This window comes from Lytechinus variegatus, chromosome 10, assembly GCF_018143015.1.
Source record: "Lytechinus variegatus isolate NC3 chromosome 10, Lvar_3.0, whole genome shotgun sequence".
Classification (NCBI taxonomy): domain Eukaryota; kingdom Metazoa; phylum Echinodermata; class Echinoidea; order Temnopleuroida; family Toxopneustidae; genus Lytechinus; species Lytechinus variegatus.
The window spans coordinates 1,039,004-1,059,948 of record NC_054749.1 but is presented as its reverse complement, the minus strand read 5'-3'; the positions used below and the strand labels follow the sequence as shown (position 1 = coordinate 1,059,948).

The 20,945-nt window shown below is 35.4% G+C and overlaps 1 protein-coding gene across 1 annotated transcript in view; it reads right to left on the bottom strand.

Annotated features, from left to right (window-relative positions):
* Positions 1-20,945, bottom strand: part of LOC121422556 (tectonin beta-propeller repeat-containing protein 1-like) — a 45,114-nt gene that overhangs the window by 1,146 nt on the left and 23,023 nt on the right. The window contains exons 11-18 of the mRNA XM_041617700.1: positions 20,463-20,615; positions 19,584-19,729; positions 17,942-18,069; positions 15,908-16,010; positions 14,771-14,849; positions 11,897-11,976; positions 5,540-5,602; positions 1,809-1,983 (exon numbers count right to left, since the gene is read on the bottom strand). Of these exons, the coding sequence (XP_041473634.1) occupies positions 1,809-1,983; positions 5,540-5,602; positions 11,897-11,976; positions 14,771-14,849; positions 15,908-16,010; positions 17,942-18,069; positions 19,584-19,729; positions 20,463-20,615 (927 nt within the window). The remainder of the gene's footprint in view (positions 1-1,808; positions 1,984-5,539; positions 5,603-11,896; positions 11,977-14,770; positions 14,850-15,907; positions 16,011-17,941; positions 18,070-19,583; positions 19,730-20,462; positions 20,616-20,945) is intronic.

Here is a 20,945-nt window from a genome sequence, read left to right as displayed (position 1 = left end):
CCTCGCACAAGATGTTCAGTGATACAGGGTTCCTCTTATGTGCCACTTTTTATGAACTAGACCAATAAACTTACAGAGATATGATGGTTATTCAACAAAAACCCAACATGGCCAAAGTTCATTGAACTTACATGACCTTTGACCTTGTCATGTGACCTGAAACTCGAACAGGATGTTCAGTGATACTTGATTACTCTTATGTACAAGTTTCATGAATCAGATCCATAAACTTTCAAAGTTATGATGGTAATTCAACAGATACACAAATTCGGCCAAAGTTCATTGACCTTTGACCTTGGACATGTGACCTGAAATGCGCACAGGATGTTCAGTGATACTTGATTACTCTAATGTCCAAGTTTAATGAACTAGACCAATAAACTTTCAAAGTTATGATGGTAATTCAACAGATACCCCCGATTCGGCCAAAGTTCATTGACCCTAAATGACCTTTGACCTTAATCATGAGACCTGAAACTTGCACAAAATTTTCAGTGATGCTTGATTACTATTATGTCCAAGTTTCATGAATCAGATCCATAAACTTTCAAAGTTATGATGGGAATTCAACAGATATCGCCAATTCGGCCAAAGTTCATTGACCCTAAATGACCTTTGACCTTGGTCATGTGACGTGAAACTCATGCAGGATGTTCAGTGATACTTAATTAACCTTATGTCCAAGTTTCATGAACTAGGTCCATATATTTTTCTAAGTTATGATGACATTCAAAAACTTAACCACAGGTTAAGATTTCGATGTTGATTCCTCCAACATGGTCTAAGTTCATTGACCCTAAATGACCTTTGACCTTGGTCATGTGACATGAAACTCTGATAGAATGTTCAGTAATACTTGATTAACCTTATGGCCAAGTTTCATGAACTAGGTCCATATACTTTCTAAGTTATGACGTCATTTCAAAAACTTAACCTCAGGTTAAGAGATTTGATGTTGACGCCGCCGCCGCCGTCGGAAAAGCGGCGCCTATAGTCTCACTTTGCTTCGCAGGTGAGACAAAAAGTGTTTGAAAGTATGTAAGTATGCTACATGATTCCGAGAAATGAGCAAACGAACATGCAGGTATGCCAACCTAGTGAAACAAACTGCAGTATTTTTCAGATTTTTGAGGGTTAGGAAAACAGAATGTTTATTTTCTGCAATAGAAATAATTTTGAGCAAAAGTATTTCTATGAGATCAGAGCCCGTTTTACAAATAGTTACGATTTATCCAATCAATTGTTACTCTATGGAAATCCATTAGTGTCATAATTTTTTCTACAGGAAATTTGCAAAATGTCCTTTGTAAACAAAGGAGATCACACCAAATTGTCATGAAATCAATGAATTTTGGATATACATTCATGTCTAAAAAAAATTTGAACAAACATGTATTTTATATGTTGACTACTGGCTTTCCACAGTTGCGATTGATCGGATCAATCACAACTCTTTGTAAAACGGGCCCTGCAGTATTTTCATTAAAACAAATGGTATGACATACTGCAACAAAAAAAGAATAGTTGGCATCTCCGAGTATGGCATGCCAGCCAGGAGTAGGGTCTTATTAGTCCCAGATGTGCTTATCTATGTTGGATAATCTTCAGCTTGTTTTGGGGGAAGCCTCTATGAAAAGGTGCATAGTGCCTGGTAGAGCTTGGTTCCAGCAAACATATGTGGAACAGACTTTTGACAAGTTGCCCGAAGCATAACTACGAAGCTTTGTTGTAGAATATTATAGAAAACACACTAAAATACATGACACCTTTTTCCTTGAAATCATTTCTGATTTTGACTTTGTTCTTACCTCAGGACACGCCCTTGTCACTCCTAGTCTAGTAACGACATCACCATTGGTTCCAATGGCCCATAATGCAATGGGGCCATCCAATTCTTCATCTACATCCACCTGAAGTGAAACATCTTTGAGTCCAAGGTTTGGGATCTGTTTCCAGGGACCGGACGTCTTTATTTGACATCTCCTACAGGTAAGATGGTCAAACAAAAAAAATTAATAATCAAATGCATGCTTTCACTCCTTCCTACCCTGGGTGGTGAGTGGCAAAAAGGTTTAATTTCTATTTTCATTTACAAATTGTTATTTATTTCACATTTCATGCAAATCAGTTGGCCATTTCAAATCAAATTTCTGCACTTAAAAATGATCTCCAAACAAATATCCATTATATTCACCTGGGTGGGAGCGGTAGAATGTTTAGGTTCTCTCTATATGGACCAGGGACCAAAAACCCAAAGCTTGCCTATGACAATACAATTGACTTTTATGATCGATTGTACAGTATGGTCAATGCAATCATTTGCAAAAATATATCCTACAATCAATTACTAAGCTTTGCATTATAGGGCTACAAGCAGCTTTGTCAAAAACTCTAACATTACATAGTCATTGACTACAGTGACAAAATAATTTTGATTGTGAAAAACATAAATATCTATTTCCTATATGATTTGGGATTTATTACTAGCAGATCCTAGTTATGCACGAATTTACTGCACCCAAGTTTAGGTTTGCACAAGTATTCAGATCAGTTTCCATACCCTGGACCCCATTGCATAAAAGTTACTAACCATCTAAAGGAAGCTTCTGAAGAATTTTGATTGGCTATTAAGTATTGTTACCGTGGCAATTACCATGGAATGGCAGAGTTACTGTAATAGTATCATTTATGCAACATGGTCGATGGTCACCTGCAGGTCCTGGCAATCAATCTTGTCAATCAAGTCAATCTTGACATTCATACATGTATGCCATAATACTGTAAAAGCTGTTATTTTCGCGTACAGAATTTTTCGCGAATCGCGGGGGTCCCGACATTTTCGCGGGTTGTTAAATTCGCGATCGGAGGATGTATGATACATTTCCACAGCATTTCAAAGAAGCAAAACTAGCACAATTCATGTGCAAATCTACACTTCTCAAAGTGACCATGCTGATATGTCTTTTGTACATAAATATGTCCCTGTAAAAACAGTTACATATTGTGGAAAAAGTGGCTTAAATTTCACTTTTTTTAACATTTAGATCTAAAAATTCATCATGCCACAGGATCTATAGGGTTAAGCAATCTTTGGAATTTGTTTTTTTGATTCGATTCATTTTTCAAAAAGTTGGTAAAAAGTGCAAAATTGTGGAATTTTGTGAACAGAATGTTCACCTTCAAAATTCTGGTCATGTGACTTATGAATATTAATCAGTATGCAAATAGCTACCATAACGTGTGTGTAGAGTCAATCAGATGACAATAAAATCAAATTGTTTCATGGAAAATACATTTTAATATTACAGTGAGTGTATAAATATTGATAAAATAATGTTAGAAAATAGTTTAGGCCCTGATTTTGTTTGAGAAATTAAAAAAAGTGAAATTCTAGCTAACTTTTTGAATCACTAAGTGTACTTTCTAAGCCTATTTTTTGTACATATAGAGGTGCATATCTCCATTTTCTCAATACGCAGGATGTTTTCAATAGCACAGCTTTGCTGTTGGGGGCATTGGCACTGACTAAGAAATGTGTCAATATTTTCGCGTGTTGTTAAATTCGCGGCCGATCGGCAATTCGCGACATCCGCGAAAATAACAGCTCCTACAGTAATCAATCAGGGTTCCCACAGAAATTTGAAAACAGAATTCCATGACTAAATCGCGGCTTTCCATGACTTCCCGTGACATCCCAGGGGTTACGTAGAATTTGGGATGTCACAAAACTGGGAAAAATGGAAATCATGAACACCAATTATAATAGCAGAGTGTGATCCCAGAGTATGAGAGTTGCAAGACATGACAAACTGGAAAGCTGCCATAGCCAAGGGGTAAATGCAATTCCATGACTTTTCCATGATTTTTCACAAATTTTCCAAATTCCCTGACTTTTCCCTGACCATGACTGTGGTGACCTTGATCAATATAATGATTGTGGGCATTAACAGAAAGACAAGACAGACATATTGATATGTCATAAAAATCAGGACCTGAATTCACAAAGTAGGTTAATTCAAACCCACAAATTAGAATTTATCATATGACAGCAATGTAACACATGGATTAAAACCCCTGTCTGAAGTCATGCATTTCACTTGCTGAAAGGGGTGGTTCAAATTCCAGCTGACAAATGATTTTTATTCATTTATTTATTTATTCATTTCAATTTGTTTACCCAGGATAACCCCATCAGTGGACTAAGCACTGCTTTTCTTGGGGGCCCTGCATATAAGTAACAAATATATACATACATACATATAACAAGTATAAACAATTAAAAGGTATTAAACAAGGAAGAAAATATGTTCAAAGAGACAAGCAACCTGCAGGACATACACACAGACATACTGAAATGTGTTTATTTTGTGTTTACTTGATTTCTTGTCCCTGGAACCAGTCAGATAGGGGTAATTATTTTTAATTTAGTAGTAGTTTCTCACTCTCCAATAAGATGTAGCGAATGATTGCCTCGAAACTGCACTACGGGTACCACTATCTGGCTGATTCCAGAGAATGGCAGCACTATGAGAATAGGCCTATCACACATGGATTAATGTTCACACATGGATTAATGTTCACACATGGATTAATGATCACACATGGATTAATGTACACATGTTCACACATGGATTAATGTTCACACATGGATTAATGTTCACGCATGGATTAATGTTTACACATGGAATAATGTTCACACATGGATTAATGTTCACACATGGATTAATGTTCACACATGGATTAATGATCACACATGGATTAATGATCACACATGGATTAATGTTCACACATGGATTAATGTTCACACATGGATTAATGTTCACACATGGATTAATGTTCACACATGGATTAATGTTCACACATGGAATAATGTTCACACATGCAATAATGTTCACACATGGAATAATGTTCACACATGGATTAATGATCACACATGGATTAATGATCACACATGGATTAATGATCACACATGGATTAATGATCACACATGGATTAATGTTCACACATGGATTAATGATCACACATGGATTAATGTTCACACATGGATTAATGATCACACATGGATTAATGTTCACACATGGATTAATGTTCACACATGGATTAATGTTCACACATGGATTAATGTTCACACATGAATTAATGTTCACACATGAATTAATGATCACACATGGATTAATGTTCACACATGGATTAATGTTCACACATGGATTAATGTTCACACATGAATTAATGTTCACACATGAATTAATGATCACACATGGATTAATGATCACACATGGATTAATGATCACACATGGATTAATGATCACACATGGATTAATGTTCACACATGGATTAATGATCACACATGGATTAATGTTCACACATGAATTAATGATCACACATGGATTAATGTTCACACATGGATTAATGTTCACACATGGATTAATGTTCACACATGGATTAATGTTCACACATGGATTAATGTTCACACATGGAATAATGTTAACCAACATTTGTGAGAACAAGCGTTAGCAACATTGAATATATTTAATCTTACCTGACCCATCTCCGCCTTCTTACATAATCATTCCATCTTCTGTCTTTATGGAATGCCTTGGTGCTATATGAGCAATGAAACAAATATAATAGATAATAGTCAGTTTTGTTGAAATAAATAAAATATAAATGCAATTTCATTATTCTTATGAAGTTCTTTTCAATTAATTTTAAGTACAGTGGTTTTCTGTTTACCGCAAATCAAAACAGAAAATCTTGTTTGGATCTTTTCTTTTTGTGTGATAGTTCATTGGACTTACCTTCGCAAAAATGTGTTTGCTGTCTACACTTTCAATGACAAAACAGGATTTACATTTTAGAAAGGAATGAAAGGTTTTCAGGACAGGTGAAGGTCATTTTTTGGAACAAATAGGCCTGCGTCGAACTAGAAAAATCAAAGAATAAGAAACAACTTTCTCTTTGATGGACTATAAAATGCCCCTAAAATTTTGCTTTTTCTAATGGTGATACAAATTCTTTATCCATGATGTATTGTTGAAAAATCTGTATTACATGCCCTCTTATAGAAAGAACACATGATCTACTGATACATGTAGATGTGATAAAAGAGGCAGTTTAAGTGAAATATATACTAAGGTAATGGGGAGAGTTGTTCACAAGTGACATCACACATCTTTGTCGCATTGCCAATTTGAGGATCTCCATAGCATTAGTGATTGCAATATTCAAATGCTTATAACTTTCTCATTATTTGTCCTATTTTTCTCAAACTTTCATTGATCTGTTTCTTTGATTTTTCTGTTTTTACACAAGCTATCTTGTTCCAAAGGTTTCATTCTCCTTTACACAGAAAATCACTGTCCGTATACTTTTGACCAATCCATAAGCATATGATTATCTTGTCTCAATAATGCCAAATAAATTATTCTATATTAGTAGCAGTTTATCTCGAAAAATAACCTTTTTTGAGCGAGAAAATTATTCACCTATTTATTACTTTTTGGCAAGAAAATAATTTGATCCAATATTGCAATAATATTAATAATTTGCCGTATATACTGTGTGAGTCAGCAAAAAAACTTTAACCGCACAAATCACAAATTTAAGGGGAGAATATGAACATGCAATTTTTACCTATGGCCTGAACAACTACTTTCTTTCAAACAATTTAAATAGGTTTACTATTGGATAAGAATGAAGACTTCTTTGCAGTCATGGAAATTTTGATTTGCACCAAAGTAAGGCATATCATGGCTGCAATGAATGAATCTAGATGTCAATAATGTCATAATCCTACATTAAAATCCATTGAAAAACACCTCTTCAATGATTAACAGAACAAATTGTTTAATAAACACTTTTTAGCATAAATTATCATGATTATTTCATTAAAAAGGGGGTTCCAATTATGTTTACTGCAACTCATGACATAATTGGCATCTGATGGCATGGCTACAATTATTGAATGATGAATCCAGATGCCAATGTTATAATCCTATATGAGTTGCAGTAAAAAAACATTGCTAACATCTTTTCAATAAATTTAAATTGACAGTTGGTATCAAGGGTATTCATTAACAATTTATTGTTAGTGTTAATTATTGAAAAGGTGATTGCAATTCATTTTACCACAACTCTTGTAAGATTATCATATCATAACTTCTTTGAAAGCTGGATTCATTAATTGCAGTCATGCCCAAGTTGGTGCAAATCAAAACTGATATCAGAGCAAAGAATACCTCCTGATTATCCTCTACTACAAACATAGATATGGTATCAAATCATTTGAGAAATAATAATCTTTCAGGCCATACATGTACATGTATGTAATGATTATGTCTATGACATTTTTTCCTTAAAGGAGAATGAAACCTTAAGAACAAGATAGCTTGTGTGAATACAGAAATATCAAAGAAACAGATCAACGAAAGCTTGAGAAAAATTGGACAAGTAATGAGAAAGTTATGATCATTTGAATATTGCGATCTATAAGGCTATGGAGATCCTCAAATTGGCAATGCGACAAATGTGTTATGTCACATGTGAACAATTCTCCCCATTACTTTAGTATATATTTCACTTAAATTGCCTCTTTTATCACATCTATCAAAAGCAAAAAGAGACACTTTGAGGGTATTTTATAGTCCATCAGAGGGAAAGTTGTTCACATGTGACATCACACATCCTTGTTGCATTGCCAATGTGAGGATCTCCATAGCATTAGTGATTGCAATATTCAAATGCTCATAACTTTCTCATTATTTGTCTGATTTTTCTCAAACTTTCGTTGATCTGTTTCTTTGATATTTCTGTATTCACACAAGCTATCTTGTTCCAAAGGTTTCATTCTCCTTTAAATTCATCCTTTGTGCAGTGTAAAGTTTTTACCACCTCACACTGTAGTATGCAAATTCTTAACTCCCCTGGGGGGTGTTTCACAAAGATTTAAGTATGACTTAGGTCGCACTTAAATGTCGACGCGTACATGATATGCAACGCGCAATCTTATTGATCAATACGCAGTAGTGCGCGTCCTCTTGGCATGATCTGACCAATGCTGTCATGCCTTTTATACTGCGCGCAACTAGACATTTAAGTGCGACTCTAAGTCATACTTAAATCTTTGTGAAACACCCCCCAGGAGTATCATTTTTATTAGATTTTAGATATGACACCATGATTGCATGACTGAATTGGCCAATATTTGCATCAGGTACATGTATGTGTATTTATGGTAGCTGTGCATATGGTCACCTAGGATTTCACAGTGCAATGGTGCAGCATGTACAAATACTATTGACTATTCAGACTTCCTACGATTAAACACAAAGGCCCGTATTCTGAAGTCGGGTTTAACTTAATAAACCCAGGTTTAAAGTTGTGGTTTAAGTATGGATAGCCAATTGTTACATAAATCACTAACAGTAGAGATATCATATTTCAGCTCTTTTGCCTCTCACGTTATTCATAATTGTCTAGGAAGTATAAACAAATGATTGTCTTCACCATGGATGAATCAGGAAAGAGCACAGTTAACATAAGAAACATACAACTTAATAAAAGTTTTGACACTCTTGGCTTCCCATAATTTTAGCACAGAGTTAGACCATGGTCTTAGTTAACCCTGACTTCAGAATACGGGCCAATGACCCGATTTCACAAAGGTTGCCAAGACAGAAACTATGGTGGTTTATGCAGATTTGCAGTATAGCATTGTGCTCCTGAAGGCCGTCCTTGGCCTCGTCAATAACATTTATGTGGACATGTGCTTGTCCTTGGCATTGTCCTTGACCTTTGACAGTTTTATGCCTTGGCCTTGTTCTTTGCTTTTTGGCATTGGCACTGGTAGCAAAGCACATGCATTTACAAATAATATACTGAATATAATCCCATATAACCATGATGCATGCTTTTGGTAAATTATGCTACATTCATGCTTGTTGCTATGGCATCAGACCATTAGTTAATCTAAATTATTCTAAGACTGTGAGCTGACAAAGCTAAGGTATAAAATAATTTAATCTGTAAAGCGCTTAGACATATTGTTCCAATGTATTAAGCGCTATATAAAAGCGGATTATTATCATTATTATTGGCTCAGTTGATAGAGCTTTCGTCTCACAACTGGGAGGTCAGGAGTTCGAACCCAAACTGCGTCAGACCAAAAGACATTTAAAGATGGGAGTTGCTGCTACCCTAATTGGCGTTCATCAATTCAAGGGATAGAGCTACATCAATCTGGTGCTGCAAAGCAGCTGCCAGACCCACAATCAATTGGGCACAAATAGTTTTTGAAGTATTTTCTATTTCAGCTTTCATTCTGAACAATAAAATATGGATTTTATTTTTTTTCGTCAAAAAAGCATGATTTGTGGAAATTAGTATAAGAGTCTATTACTGGAACTTTCTGATTGTACATGGTAAATGAAAAACACTTAATAATTCCCTGAAATCAGCATAAGTTCAGATGAACCAGCTCTAATTTTGGATAAAAACAATCACACTGAAAACAGTCTTATAAGATGTCAATTAATTGAAATTCTATCCTATCCAACCAAACCTACAGTAGATCTATGATTATCTAGTTTTCTATGAAAAAAATATACCAAATTAAAGATAAACACTAAATTAAAGGGTTAGGTTAATAAACCAATATCAATTCAAAACAACACAACAGCTATAACTTTGCATTGTTCTTCTTCTTCATCAAATGGAAATGTAAACAAAATAGGAAAACATATTCAAGCTACAAATAAACATGATAAAAGCTTTAAGTATCAAATCAACCCACCAACTGAAGAAAATTATCAGAAACACTTGCCAAAGCTGGTAATATTTCTCATCTTTATACTTCTTACTCTTTATAAATACTTCCTTTTACGTATATTTACCATTCTGCATACATACATGTATGTATTATCCCCCAAAACAAATAAAACTTACAATTAGTAATGTACATGTACATAATATTTGTGACTATAATGGCATTCATGAATTTTTAATATTAATATAAGCTACATAAAGCATGCAATTCAAAATACGGTAATTGATATTAAAACTTTTGACTCATATTCTAAGAAATAATAATTTCATACAAAAATCCTTCACCATATATAAGCAAAAGCAGAAACACAAAATTAAAGAGGGAGAAAACTTATCCTTGGTGATCATGTGCTTTAACTATTATAACTTTTTCACAGGGAGAAAATTAATGCTTGTTTAAGTAATAAGGGAGGGGTATGTTTGGGGGAAAAATAACTTCTAAACCAACAAAATCAAACTGACACTACTATTATAAAATAACCCATGGGAACAGAACAGTGGTGGCATGAAAGCATAGGAGTGGAACTACGCCGTTATATCTCAAAAAAAGAATATGTACCTTGCATTGTCTTGTATGATGCCTGGCATTTTCATGGGAATGGGAAAAAGAACTAATCCAAGAGGGATTAGTCTGGTAGGGGTATCACTATGGGCAAAAATATTATCATAAAAATAGAATTTGATACAAGTTTGTTATGAGGCATTCATAAATGGAATGTTCAATAACATTTATATACATACTCATGTCATTTGTATTTTAAAATTTTTGTTCATTATTACTTTTTTGAACCTACAATCCTTTCGTTCTATTCCTTCTCTTTTTCTCCTTTTCTTCCTCTCATCTACAAAATTTCCCCTTCTCCCCATCTCCTTCCTTCATTTCATCATCCCTTCCCTCTCATCCTCTCCTCATTCCTTCATTTTATCATCCCTTCCCTCTCATCCTCTCCTTATTCCTTCAAATTATCATCCCTTCCCTCTCATTATTTTCTTATTCCTTCCTTCAAATTATCATCCCTTCCCTCTCATCCTCTTCTTATTCCTTCCTTCAAATTATCATCCCTTCCCTCTCATTATTTTCTTATTCCTTCCGTCATTTTATCATCCCTTCCCTCTCATCCTCTCCTCATTCCTTCATTTTATCATCCCTTCCCTCTCATCCTCTCCTTATTCCTTCATTTTATCATCCCTTCCCTCTCATCCTCTTCTTATTCCTTCCTTCATTTTATCATCCCTTCCCTCTCATCCTCTTCTTATTCCTTCCTTCATTTCATCATCCCTTCCCTCTCATCCTCTTCTTATTCCTTCCTTCATTTTATCATCCCTTCCCTCTCATCCTCTCCTTATTCCTTCATTTTATTATCCCTTCCCTCTCATCCTCTTCTTATTCCTTCCCTCTCATCCTCTTCTTATTCCTTCCCTCTCATCCTCTTCTTAGTCCTTCCCTCTCATCCTCTTCTTATTCCTTCCTTCATTTTATCATCCCTTCCCTCTCATCCTCTTCTTATTCCTTCCGTCATTTTATCATCCCTTCCCTCTCATCCTCTTCTTATTCCTTCCTTCATTTTATCATCCCTTCCCTCTCATCCTCTTCTTATTCCTTCCGTCATTTTATCATCCCTTCCCTCTCATCCTCTTCTTATTCCTTCCTTCATTTCATCATCCCTTCCCTCTCATCCTCTTCTTATTCCTTCCTTCATTTTATCATCCCTTCCCTCTCATCCTCTTCTTATTCCTTCCTTCATTTCATCATCCCTTCCCTCTCATCCTCTTATTCCTTCCATCATTTTCTCACCTTTCCCCTTCTCTTTCCCTCTCCTTAACTTCTTCTTTCTCTCTCCCATCTTCCTCTTCATTCTTCATCCCCCCTTTCTCTCTCTCTCTCCCTTCCTGTCCCTCCCCTTCATCCTTCTCATTCTCATTAGTTATTTTTTTTACATTCTTTATCCACTTTGCTTGACAGAATATAAGCATTCTTAGTTTTAAATCAAATATTATTTTAAAGAAATATGTAAATTGTTTGTAACATGAACACAATAATAAAACTACATAAATAAAAAAATTACATTCTTACTGTTTAAATTCTTTTGCATACTGCCATCCTTCTTTATCTGTGCTTCCAGAGATAGTAAAATCGATCTTCCAGTCAGATATCTAAAGAAATATTGAAATTGAAATAAAAAAATTAAAAAAAATAATGGTACTTGTCGAATATTTGCAGTCCTTTCACAAAAACATTCCAAAAATACTTTTCAAAATAATAAACACTATCATTCATTCCATACGCATACAAGATCAAATGAAAGTTTCTTTTCAACAATAAAATACGACTAGACATTTTAATATGATTTTGATCATGACGATGCTGTGTACAGACAATTAATATTTTGGATGGGATGCTTTGATGAGGAAACTCTTGGGAAGCTCATATCAACAGTTAAAATCACATTTATCTAGTGTACTTTCAATATAGTAGTAAATATGAATGAGCCTACAAATCACAAAGCTGTCAATGGATAAATAATTTATGAAGTATAAAGTTTTCACACCTGAATTTACTATTCTAATAATCAGTGGATATCTAAGCTTTGAAGTCTATTTCAACATCTTGAAGTCAGTCTCTGTTTCTGTGACTAGTCTTTTCAATAATCCACAAAATTATCATTTATATAATTAATTCTTGGGGTGAAACATTCTAGGTATGACTGGCCTAACCATGCTCAGGGGCCCGTTGCAGAAAGAGTTGCAATCAATTGCAACTTGATTTTCAACCAATCAACAGCACGCACTTGAGACTTGTGATTAATTTTTTGACTTGCGTTTAAATGTTCAGTGATACTTAATTACTGTTATGTCCAAGTTTTATGAACTTTATGATGGTAATTCAACAAATACCCCCAACATGGTCTAAGTTCATTGACCCTAAATGACCTTTGACCTTAGTCATGTGACCTGAAACTGAAGAAGGATGTTTAGTAAAACTTAACCTTATGGCCAAGTTTTATGAACTAGGTCAATATACTTTCTATCAGGTTATCCTGTCATTTCAAAAACTTAACCTTCAATAAAAAGATTTGGAGTTGACGCTGCCGCAGTCATGGAAGCAGCGCCTATAGTCTCACCCTGCTTCGCAGGTGAGACAAATACTGATAACGTCACACTTTAGTACTCCATGCTTCTTGAAGTTAGCTCAGGTGTTAAGTCTCTCATGGCCAGTATCTAGGTTTTAAATGCTAATGGGGAGATCTGGGCCCCGTCTTACAAAGAGTTACGATTGATCCAATTAATCGTAACTCTATGGAAATCCATCAGTGACATAATTTTTTAACAGGAAATTTGTAAAATGTCCTTTGTATACAAAAAAGAACACACCAAATTGTTAAGAAATCAATGAATTTTTGGATATACATTCATATCTAGATATTTTTTTGAACAAATATGCATTTTATCTGTTGACTTTGCTGGCTTTCCATAGTTGCGATTGATCGATCAATCACAACTCCTTGTTAGACGGGCCCCTGATGGTTCTTAGCTGTAATTGGGGAAAAGTCTAAGTGTGAATGACTGAAAGAATAAAACATGTACGGTAGTGGATTGTATTACCGAACACTTTTCATGAATTCAATCATATCAAACACATTATTCTCATAAAATTCATCAAACGTTCACCATGAATAGGGGAAGGCGGGGTAAGTTGAGCATAGGGGCAAGTTGAGCCACCAGCCCCAGGCCAATAATGAATGAGTCAGACATTGTGGTGGTGTCATGTATTGATGACCCATAGCAAAACCCCTAACCCCACCATATTGTTTTCAACTTTGAAACAAAAAGTAGTTTTTTAGAGGGAAAAATATGAATTTCAGCCAAAAAAGTAAAAAAGAGTGTGAAATAGATAAGTGCTTTATAAACACACACGTCTTTAAATATAATAAAGACATGATAACAACATTATTAGTCCAGGTATGGATCTTCATTCTTGTCATAGTCTTTTATATGATGGATGCATAATAAATGTGTGGATACAAAATTATCGCACTAAGTTCGGACTGGGGTAAGTTGAGCCAAACAGCATGGGGCAAGTTGAGCCATGGTAATTCCTATGGTAATGTATCTTAAAAAACAAACAAACCATAAAAATCGATTGAAATGCTGGCTGAAAGGAGCAAATTTACATGAATGCTCTTTTCCTTTTAAAGGATGTTAGTATTTATAGAGAATTAGCAAGTGAAAAGACTTTAAACAAAAAATTGACATGCTGGTTCTCCCCTCATACATTTTGTACATAGTTTTTGTGGCTCAACTTACCCCAGAAGGTGGCTCAAACTTACCCCATATATGGGGCAAGTTGAGCCATTTGACATCGTTTTTTTCAAAGGTCACGATGACTTTCAGTGTGGGGATAGAAAGTTATATATAGGTGGAAAATATTTCAGAAGAATTAAATTTCAAGGCAAGGTACTTATTTCGACAAGATTATTAATCATATCAATTCTAACATGCAAAAAGCAAAAACTGTCACAACTTACCCCGCCTTCCCCTACACAATTGCCTACAAAATATATAAAAGTAAAAATTTTGCCGAAATGGTTTGTCTTTTTTACGATATTAGCTTCCAATCGGACCCCTCTTCGCATTGTGAAATATTTTGGTCACTTGAAAAATGGTATCGTATTACCGAACGTGTGTTTTCTATGGAAAACTTTTGAGAAAACAACAAAATCACCGATGAGCTATTTTTACCATATTTTATTATTTCTAGTATATCAAGACTTTGAAAATGTGTTTTTGACCATTTTTCATCATCTTTCTATTCAATTTCCCTTTGAAAGAAAGTTACAAAGTTTTGAGTGTATGAAATTATTTTCTGACGTGTACGATACGCGCGTTCGATAATACAAGGCCGGTCGGTAATACGATCACTCACTATACTTGAAAACAATAAACTCACCCACTGCCAGTGTGATGATGGCATCTGAACATTGTCTCTTGATTCAACTATCTTCCCAGAATCATTTGTCCACAAACCCCTGGTGAAAAAAAAAATACCAGAAAGAATATAACTGAACATTCCCATGAATTTCATCAACTAAGATTTTATTGTTCTTAATATAATTTAATTTTCTTTTGATGATTACAAGTGATTTCTCCTATTCTAAAAAAGCTACATTTGTTGCCAATTTGAAACCATTCTTCTTACATGGAAAGCTTTAAATGGTTTGGCAGCAAAATATTTACAAGACCTTGTCAAGCCTTAGACACTAGCATGTAGCCCGAGAACAACACACCAGCATCTTCTAACCCCCCCCCCTTCCAAACAAATCCAAGAAGCACATGGTTAATAGGTTTTCTCTGCTGCTGCACCTACTCTTCAGAACAATTTGCCATAAATCAGAGACTTACAAATTTAAAATGAAGTATTAAAGAGAAACTCCAGTAGTTGCAGTAAACACTGATTTCATGAGAAAGTTTGTAAAACAAGGCTTAATTGTCAGTATATCATCGAGGATCCAGATCTGGTACAGTTAAATTAACTAAACTTTGTGAAATCTTGAAATCTACGCTGAAAAATGTTCACGCCGAAGATCCCCATCACAGATAGGTGCACATGGGACAATGTATAATTATTGCTTAGAGCGTCAGCCCGACGCTCTACCCGAATCCTGTGCTTATTTGCTGATTTCTCAGCAATTACACAATTTCTTCCAGAATCCTTTGGCACATGCGTTTTATTTATACAAACAGACACTTTGGTGGTCATTTCATTGGATTCTGTACGAACTCATTTTGATATCGTTACCAAACTAGCATTTATCTTTAAGTCGAACTTTTTTTTATCTCAGGTGAATTTTATTTATCAGGTAAAATTATGATTTATCACATGAAGAGCTCATGACTAATCAAATTTTAGATCACCAGGCAGGTTCATGTCAATAAAGTCTTGACAATTTGTTGAAGCTTGCATTTTTAATAGTAGTTGGACAAATGACTGATGTAAAATGTATATTATACATGTACAGTAGCTATTTTCTTTCTATTTAATATGAATAAGGTTGAAATGCAGCCCTCTTATGGTTGGGGATGATACCTGTCAGTAAAGCCTGCAAGAGGACTCCATCTTTGGTTCTCAAACACATAGATATTCTTGGAGTCAGTCTGAGGCTGGTTGCCAAGTGAACTGCTGTAAATCCCTGTAGAATGAAACAAAATTATTCTATCATCGTGACTGTAAAGTTGAGTACCCTATCATAAATGTATACAAAGCTATCAAATAAAGGCCCACCTAGCTAATCTAGACCATTCTATTAACCAGCTGCATCCTGGGCTAGTTTCACTCTTAATTTCCTTTCAATTAATCCTAAAACCAATATTGTTTCCTTCAACAAAAAAAATAATAATTCAATACTTATTTCACAAGGAAATTGTGGAAAGTTGTGGCCCAGTGGATTAGTCTTCTGACTTTGAAACAGAGGGTCGTGGGTTTGAATCCCAGCCATGGCATAATTTCCTTCAGCAAGAAATTTATCCACATTGTGCTGCACTCAACCCAGGTGGGATGAATGGGTACACGGTAGGAAAAAATTCTTTGAATGCTTGAGCGCTAGAGGCAGCCAAGCTAAAGCCGGGGTGATAATAGCAGGGCCCGCTAGGAGAATAGCTTTCAGAACTGAAGTGGCTTCCCTGGGTAAATATACCTTTATTATTATCATCATTAAAATCATTAAATCATATACAATCCTCAAGAATACCGCCAACCCCCTCCCCGCCCCCCCCCCAAAAAAAAAAAATCTTCCTCCTCCCCCCCTCCAATCCTCCTGTTCTTCGCTCATTCTTCCCTTTCCCACATACTGATCTCATTCTCTATAAAGCATGGCTCACAACATTACATTTAAACTGAGTATCGCTACTTTAACCGAAAACAGCAATACGCAGCCTAACACAGCATACCACACAGCAAAATATTTTATTGCAATCACACATTGCATACAAGCTCATTGGAGCTCATACAAAGCTGCACTAAAACTATCACTGAAGGTAATATCCTTGCTGTATGCCATTACCATGGCAACAGTTTCCAACACATGGAAAAAATAGGTCTTGCCTAGTATTACCCTAAGACCAATGTGTAAGCTGAATATCAGGAGAATTGGTTAAAAAAGTGGTTCAAACCGCCAGATTTTTGCCTAATTTTATGACATATATGTTGTTACCATGGCTACACGATTTCCAACACATGGAAAAATATGTCCTACACATCTTTACCTCAAGACTAATGTGTGAGCCAAATTGAATGAGAATTGGTTTAAAACTGATGAAGTAGTACAAACCACAAGACTTTTACCTAATTTGGGGAATAAACTAGTTGTTACCATGGCAAATCAATTTCCGACAAACACAGAATATGTGTCTTGGACTTACCTCGAAACCAATGAGTGAGCCAAATTTCATGAGGATTGGTTGAAAATTGATGAAGTAATTCAAACCGCAAGATTTTCATCAAATTTTCACCATATATGTCATTACCATGGCAACATGATTTCTGACACATGCATTATATATGTCTTGCACACCTTTACGTCAAGACCAATGTGTGTGCCAAATTTAATGAGAATAGACCAGTTCGCACTTACTTCATGGACAATTTTGGTCAAATGACCTTTCATTTCTTTCATTATGATAGGAGCAGATTTCAAAGCAAGATATTACATAAGCATGCCTTACATAGCAGGATGAAAAAATTGAATAGACCAGGTGACTAGAATAGCACACCAATGAACGCTTTATGAAGATATTTGTTGCATTCCTACTTTGAATTCATATCATAGCATGTTGCACAATGTACTTGGCAAATTGTGAAATACCAGTCATTTGTGGACGCATTGGTAGTTTTGTGGATGTACATGAAAAACACAATTTAAAAGAATATATGAACAATCAAGACGTCAAAGCTGGTGCATATCTCATTAGATTTTAAACCACCATGTCACTTTAGTAGATGTACAAATGACCTTCCTCTGATCATGCGCAGAAAGGACAAACTAGAAACTGGCCTATTGGTTAAAAACATATCTATTATTCCTCTCACCTCCCAGCAAACCTATCTATCATCACCAAAAGTTACCTTTGAATATTCCTCCACCATACCCTCCTAAGTAGACCCAAGGAGTGTGGTCCAGTCCTAGACCCCAGACCACTCCGGCTCCACATGCTTCAATGTATGCTAGATGCCCTCCTATCTGCCTCCAGTACCTTCAAAGACAACAACAGTCCTACATCTATATGATACAATAATGTTCTGCTTGTATATAGCAATTAATACATCAGAGCGATATGCACTCCACAGATATATGTGAATATTTAATTGGGCTATTGATTACATGGCCTGTATTCTCAAGTCGGGTTTAACTTAAACTCAGGTTTACAGTTGTGGTTTAAGTATGGATAGCCAATTGTTACATAAATCACTAACACAGTAACAGTAAAGATATCATATTTCAGCTCATTTGGCAATCACATCACTCATAATTGTCTAGGAAGTATAACTAGATGATTGTCTTCACCATCGATGAATCAGGAAAGAGCACAGTAAACATAACATACAACTTAATAAAGTTTGACACTTTTGGCTTCCCATAATTTTAGCACAGAGTTAGACCATGGTCTAAGTTAAACCTGACCTCAGAACACGGGCCCATGTATTTAAATATTACTGATTCAATTATATCAATCATAACAAATCGTATGTTATGACAGGGCCAATGTGGAAAACAGTTCTAAAACTGACAATGCCACCCTGTATAAATAAAAATAGAAATAATTCAATAAACAAAAAATAACCTTGGCACTGAATCCTGGCTTGTACACAAGCAATGTTTGTACTTGCTCCACTCCCTTGTAAGAATAGCAAGAATCCCATTGGAATATGACCAAGTTTCATGCTAAATTGGATGCATATTAAGCTTTAATTGAAATTTTATTATTATTAATATCATTCTCATCATCATCATCATCATCATCATTATTATTATTATTATTATTATCATCATTATCATTATTATTATCATTATTATTATTATTACTTATGCTGCATTTATCCCATTAGGCCCAACTCATTTATGAATTAATTCATCTTCATACAATTATCTACAAAAGGGATGGCTTTTTAAAGAGAAATTCAAGTAGTTGCAGTAAACACTAAAATCATGAGAAAGTCTATAAAACAAGGCTTAATTGTCAGTATATCATCGAGGATATAGATCTGGTACAGTCACATTAACTGAACGTTGTGAAATCTTGAGATCTACGCTGAAAAATGTTCACACCGAAGATCCCCAACACAGATAAGCGCATGTGGGACAATGTATAATTATTGCTTAGAGCGTCAGGCCCGATGCTCTACCCGAATCCTGGGCTTATTTGCTGATTTCTCAGCAATTACACAATTTCTTCCAGAATCCTATGGCACATGCGTTTTATTTATACAAACAGACACTTTGGTGGTCACTTCATTGGATTCTGTACGAACTCATTTTGATATCGTTACCAAAACTAGCATTTACCTTTAATTCCTGTATGAAAATTGTTAGTGATAGAGACTGTCTAGAGGAAAAAAAAACATTCCATAATTTTGAAGATGACACAGTCAAAGTTATTACATCATTTCTCCTATTTGGAACAAACCTAATGTATTATTCAATAAACAATGTATAAGAATAACAAATTTATCAACGTTTACCTTACAGCATTTGCAAGATGATACTTACAGATGAGATGAGGGTGCAATCTGCATGTTAGGTAGTGTTTCATGAACGAAGACATCTCCTCTACATGTGACTAACCACGATGCCCTGCAAGAGGGCGCTCCATATATACCCCTTACCTCTGTACACGCTTGGCTGATTGCAGCAACCTAGTTCATAACAAAATAATAGTTTAAAGAAAATAATGCATCGATATAGAGGCGTCACAGCACATCAAGAATTATCTTGTGAGAATATACCAGGAAAGATTGGAGTTTTAATTCAAATCAGTCTTCTATGAATTTAAAATACCTGCTCAATTGCTTGTTAGTGGTAAAACGCTGATTTCTTGGGTAAGCGTTCCAGCTGGGGCTCACAAAATGTTCACTGTAAATGCCTACACCTATGAAATGAGTTCTGCCATCAGCATTATCATTGACATTTTCATCATCATATCATCAACATCAACATCATCACATCATCATCACCACATCATCACCATCATCATTATCACCGTCATCACAACCACCACTACCATCATCATCATCACCATCATCACCATCATCACCATCATCATCATATTGTCATCATCATCATCACCATCATCATATTCATAATCATCATCATCACCATCATCAGCACCACCACCACCATCATCACCATCACCATCATCATCATCATATTCACGATCATCGTTATCATCATCATCACCATCATCACCACCACCACCATCATCATCATCATATTCATAATCGTCATCATCACCATCACCATTACCATCACCATCATCAACATCACCATCATCATTATCATCATCATCATCATCATATCATCACCATTACCATCATCATCATCATGACTTGTGTCAGTCACCATGGTAACATTACTACTACATCTCCTCACCCATTCTTCCAGCTCTCCATCACTGTTTGCACGTAATGTGATTGGTTTTCTGTCCAGCACCCTCTTTGGTGTGAAGATGCAGAATGAAGGATATTCCGAGCCATTAATCACCTCCTGAACAGACGTCACTTCACTCAATAAAAATCTAATCAGCTGTCAAAACAAAACAAGGATTCATCAACTCTCCAATCCCTGGGAGATGCCTCTTCGTCCCTTCTCAGGGGACCGTTTCATGAAAGTTATCAGCACTGACAATATGTCTTTCTCTGACAGTTACCATAGTAACAGTCAGAGGGCAGAGCTTCTCAGCCAATCAAAAGCAAGGATTTCACTGAAATAGTCAGCATTGACAATTTAGATGGTGCTGACAACTTTCATGAAACACCCCCCCCCAGATCTCTTACAAGTAAATTTAATTAATGTGGTCCAAACTGTGTTGCTTTCTTTTTATGAAGCGAATTTGTATCAAAATATTCTTCACCC